Raw genomic sequence first — 5,205 nt, 5'->3', positions numbered from 1 at the left:
CTGGACATGTCCGAAAAGTAGTGACCCCACTGCAAAACAGTCCCTGGAATGCTCAATACCCTCTGTGAAGATTTGATTCTGATAAGAAAATGGAAAACAGACATGAATCAGATTGGTCTCTTATCCAAAGAAGTCATTTGATCCTCTTGCCCTCAAATGGGAAACTTTCAGCATTCTGCTATGGGAATGCGAAAATAATCCAAGATAGAAAATGGCAGGAGGTTTCATTATCCACAGAATTAGAAAGCTGCACCCACCTTCTCTGGAAGCTACCTAGAGACCAACTGTCTTTGCCACCTCCAATAATAGGGAAAGGGTGGGAGGCGAATGCCAAACTGGGAAGGAAGGAAAGCTGGAGGTCCATTCCATGCTCTTCCTTCCCTTCCTTAAAAAATAAAAATAAAACTAAGGAGAAATGGGAATGATCCCTTTTTCTGACACTTTTAGTCATAGCTGGAACTGTATTTGGAATAAAGTGTCTCTGTGCCTTCAGATATTTTATGCAAGACATCTCTTTGTGTTGATATTCAATCTAGGGTTTTATCAGTTCTAAGATCTATTCATAATGCCTTGAGATTTGAGATAAGATGACCAAATGAAGCAGAGAGGCTTTCCTAGTTCCCAAAGTGATGGATTCAACTGAAAAAGGATCTGTTGACTGAAATCTGTATTTTTTAAAGTGTAGGTCAGTATTTCCGCCCAGACCAAGTTTGAGAAAAACAAGTCCTTGGAGGAGTGGGAATGTGTTGACAAATTAGAAACATTGAAAGAATGTATGCTATTGGGACCTTGAAGTTTTCACTTCTCAGTTCAGTATATTTTATAAAAACTGCTATGGAAATGCAACTGATGTGTATTTATTTAAGATAGTAATAGTAGATGGGCGGGGAAGTACCTTGAGGCTTGTTAATTATGAATATTCATGCTTACATCATCTATTACCTATATATAGTTTCCTCCTCCTATTTTTCCTTACCACAACACCACTGGGGGGCAGGTGGGCTCAGGTGACTGACTTGTTCGGAGTGTCTGTGGTCAGGGGAAGCAATCCACACAAGACAAAACTCATATGAATGGATAATGAGAAAATTTCACTTATCACAGGGAACATATTCCTCATAAAAGGGTCCACATGGAGCAGAAACTGCCAATACCTGGTTGCAGAAAGAGCTTCAGGCTGAGCCCTTAGTTCTAACAAAATTCACCTAGGAGAGAAACCTTACAAATGCACAGAATGTGGAAACAATTTTAAGATAAGTTACTTCGAAAATAACTTCTGTGGGGAAATTTTCCTTTTAACTCTATGAAATGTGGAAATTTGGGATTCCAGTTCTAAGGCAGTGATTGATGGGCAAAAGTGTGATGCTAGCAGATGATTGGGGTGAAAATATAGCTGGGAGGATGGAGAGAGAGAAAAGAAAGGGAAGGCGAGGGATATGGGAGAAGGCAAGGAGTGGGGTAGAGAGGAGCAGCTGATCCTTTAAAGATCAATCCAGCTTTATGGCTTTATAAGAGTCAACTTACCAGAAAGCCAATAATAGAAAACAAGGTGGAAAAACTTTTGGGGGGAAATTTTGAGAGATTTGGGAATCCTAAATGAGGAGGTGAGGCTGGAAAAGATGGAATTGAGTTGTTTTGCTGTGGCTAGAGTTGTCTTAGGGCAGTGATGGTGAACCTTTTAGAGACCAAGTGCCCAAAAACTGGCCCCGCCCCTGCCCCACCCCCNCCCATCCCCTGCCCCGCCTGCCCACAGGACCACTCACTGCCTCCAGGGCCCGCCGCAGATCGCCCAGGCAGCCCAGCAGTGCCATGGTGGCCACGCCCTCTGCCCACGCACCGCAGCATCAACTGTGTGCGATGGGGTGTGAGGGCAGAGTTTTGTCTACACTGCCTGGCTGCCATGTCCTTCGCTGCACTGCTCCGCATGGGCCACACTCACGGGCGACTCTCCTCCAGGGAGGCTGCTGGTGAGGAGGGGTCACAGGGAGGTGAGGCTGGGACAATGGCACATGTGCCCACAGAGAGGCATGCATGCCATAGGTTCACCACCACTGTCTTAGGGCTTGGAGTTTTTTTATCCTTTTTAACTGTGTTCTCTTTGTGAAACCTTATTTTCTTTCAACACCTTTAGTAAAGTTCATATTCATTTAAGTCCTGGAGTTGACCCATGGCCTTCTTGTACCTGTCTCAGCTTGGTTGAAATACTGACACCCCAAACCAGACCAGGATGAATTTCATTTTCAATCCTCTCCAGTCACATTGACTTGAATATTGATATGCCAAAACTCTCAGGAAGTTACAGGCTATAAATAATTGTCTTCTATTGGAAACTCCTCCCCAGAAGTCAGAAAGTCTGTTCAACATCTCAGCCCAAGAACATGTTTATTGTTACAGAGTATCGGCATGAGTCTGGAGTATCAAGAACAAACTCTCAGTTACAAAATATAAAATTCCCACCCCAAAACTATGTAATGTACTACATTCCCCAATAAATGCAGTTGATGGGCTTTTGTGCACTACGCCCAGTACCTGAATGTGGGAGCAATAGATGACCTTGGTTCCCATGGGACAGCAGCTTGTTTTGTCTAGTGAAGCACCTGGGCAATCCCCCTCCCTCCATTCCATGTGGCAACTTCAAATGAGGGGGGAAATGGCTGTAGTCAGACTCATTTGCAAAGTTGACAGTTGCCTCCCCCTCAAAAAGAAAGGACTTCCTGCAGAGGAAACAAAAAGGCATGTTAGGCATTCCCCCGATGCTTTGTTTGTTTGTTTGTTTATTTGATGATTATCTGGAATTTTCATTTGACTACCTGACCACATATTTATTTTGTTCAGATGTAATAAACATAAATTGTGAAACAAAGGCAAAGGCAGTATATAAACTGAATAATAATGGATAATTTAAAGTTATGAGCCTAAGAAACAATTTCAGTCATTCCCCTGCTTTTGTCATTAGATGTTCCTTAGTGTTTAGATCTGGTCTCAGGATGATAATGTAGCATTTGGGGAAGAAGATGCAGCCCAACAGTCCAGCACCAGAGGCCAAGATGGAGAACACCTGCATGGCTACCATGGACTTCCCTTTGGTGCTCAGGTAGGTGGGGAGGAAGGAGACCCAGACACTGCAGAAGACCAACATGCTGAAGGTGATCAGCTTGGCTTCATTGAAGGCCCCAGGTAGGTTCCTGGCCAGGAAAGCCACTGTGAAGCAAATGGCAGCAAGGAAACCCATGTAGCCAAGAACGACATAAAACATGATGACAGAGCCTTCATTGCATTGAAGGACGATCTCTCCAGGCTGGGAGTGCAGATCAGAGTCAGGAAATGGGGGAAACATTCCCAGCCACATGGCACAGATGAGAACCTGTACACCAGAACAAGAAAGGATGATGGAGTTGGCCAAGCTCTTCCCCAACCATCTTCTCACTTTATTCCCAGGTTTTGAGGCTAGGAATGCCAGCACTACTGTGATTGTTTTGGCCAACACAGAAGAGACAGCTACTGAGAAGACAATGCTGAACACCATTTGTCGGAGAAGACAGGTGGCTTTCCTTGGTCGGCCAATGAATAAAAAGGAGGACAAAAAACAAAGCAGAAGGGAGACCAGGAGGATGAAGGAGAGGTCCTGGTTGTTGGCTTTGACAATGGGAGTTTTTAGGTATTTAAGGAATATGATTAAAACAAAGCCTGTGGTTAGAAACAAGAGTAGAGTAAAGGAGATGAGGATGATGCTGAGATGTTCTTCATAGGACAGGAAGGTTATTCTTTTGGGGATACATTGGACTTGGTTCTTGATTGGATATTGATCATCTGGGCACTTGGTGCATTTGTCAGTATCTGAGAAAAAAAGTAATATTTCTTTTATATTGTTTCAAATTTTAAGAACAATTTTGGATAAGATGTGATACTGAGAGACAGGAAAGTCTCAGTAATGGTACATTTTTACACCCCCTAATATATATAACTATAAAAAGAACAACAACAAAATTAAATTAAATTATAAAAACAAGAATAACAACAAAATAAAACTAAAAGAAATATCTGGTGCCACAAGCTCCCTTCTCTGAGGTAATCCACCAGATTTTTACCTTGCACTGACCTAACCTTATCCCAAATGGTTGGGAGAAGTTGGATGTCTCCACAGGTTTAAGATGATGGATGCCTGTTAGATTTAATGTGGGAGTGAGTTCAATAGGGTAGGAACTGCACCCGAAAAGGCAGCTTGTGAGGACCCATAAAGTGGGAATCTTTTGGGGAACAGAACTTTTGCATGCCAATTATATCTGCTCTAGTAGGACAAGCAGATATCCTCAAGGAGAGGAAGCCCTGCAGATACCCTATGGTGTCACCCACCTTCCTGAGTGGAGATGGTTCCTTCTGGACAAGGATCACAGTCATAGCAGCAAACTGGCTCTCCATCTCGGGCCTTCTTGACAAATCCAGGATGGCATTTTTCCACACATTTGGACTGAGGCAGAGACTAAGCAAAAGAAAAAAAGAAATATCAAAGAAAATATGTTAGGACTCACCATCCATGAAGGTGGAGGTAGATATGAACATTAGCTAAGTAGTCTCAGGGCTTCAGGTAGGCAAATATGAAGTCTCTGAATATTTTTGAATGGTTGCAGGAGATACAATTGAAGGCAGATGCCTCATTTAGGTTTTTCCTTTTTTTTCTTTGGGCATATCAGATTGTACCTTTCTACTTAATCAAGCCTGGAGGAATGCAATTGAGAAAAGAATTAAACATAAAGTGATAACCAGGAGGAATTCTTCCTCATAACGGAATTCCTCCATTCTTCATATAGGCATGATTTTAAATTAAGATACCTACTCGTATTACATTTTAAAGTAATTTTACTGTAAAAGATGTATTAAATTTTTATTCCCATAGATTTAGTAGAATAAAACTGTGATGTAGAAAGAAAGCTCTGAGCAGTAGGATCTGAAATGGTTTCTTTTGGAGTGCCTAAAACATCGCAAAGCTGCCTCCCTTTGAAAGCGGTCCAAAATTATCTCCCAGTTAAGATACAAAGGAAAAATTCCTTACAAAAAAGGCTGTCAAATTTACAGGATATCTTGTTTAATTAAGATTCCTACTCATACTAACTTTTAAAGTAATTTTACTGTAAAAGATTTATTAAATTTTTATTCCAATAGATTTATTAGAATAAAACTGTGATGAAGAAAGAAACTTCTGACTAG

At 41.7% G+C, this 5,205-nt stretch overlaps 1 protein-coding gene across 1 annotated transcript; it reads right to left on the bottom strand.

Annotated features, from left to right (window-relative positions):
- Window positions 1-2,388: 2,388 nt before the first annotated feature.
- Window positions 2,389-4,536, bottom strand: LOC114923024 (vomeronasal type-2 receptor 26-like). The gene is made up of 3 exons (XM_029285379.1): window positions 4,530-4,536; window positions 3,134-3,687; window positions 2,389-2,409 (listed from the first exon to the last, which is right to left on the bottom strand). Exons 1-3 carry the CDS (start codon window positions 4,534-4,536, stop codon window positions 2,389-2,391), a joined length of 582 nt encoding a protein of 193 aa, XP_029141212.1.
- Window positions 4,537-5,205: the final 669 nt, after the last annotated feature.

The sequence above is a fragment of the Protobothrops mucrosquamatus genome, unplaced genomic scaffold (assembly GCF_001527695.2).
Source record: "Protobothrops mucrosquamatus isolate PMUCROS unplaced genomic scaffold, P.Mucros_1.0 scaffold1589, whole genome shotgun sequence".
Taxonomy (NCBI): domain Eukaryota; kingdom Metazoa; phylum Chordata; class Lepidosauria; order Squamata; family Viperidae; genus Protobothrops; species Protobothrops mucrosquamatus.
Note: the sequence above shows the minus strand (reverse complement) of the source record. Positions and strands in the feature narration are given on the sequence as shown.

Excerpts from the sequence above, each read along its gene's own strand:
- LOC114923024 (XM_029285379.1), bottom strand. Across the intron at positions 2,410-3,133 it reads TGATCACCTTCAGCATGTTG|ACTCATGCCGATACTCTGTA; the intron begins GTCTTCTGCAGT and ends TTGATACTCCAG.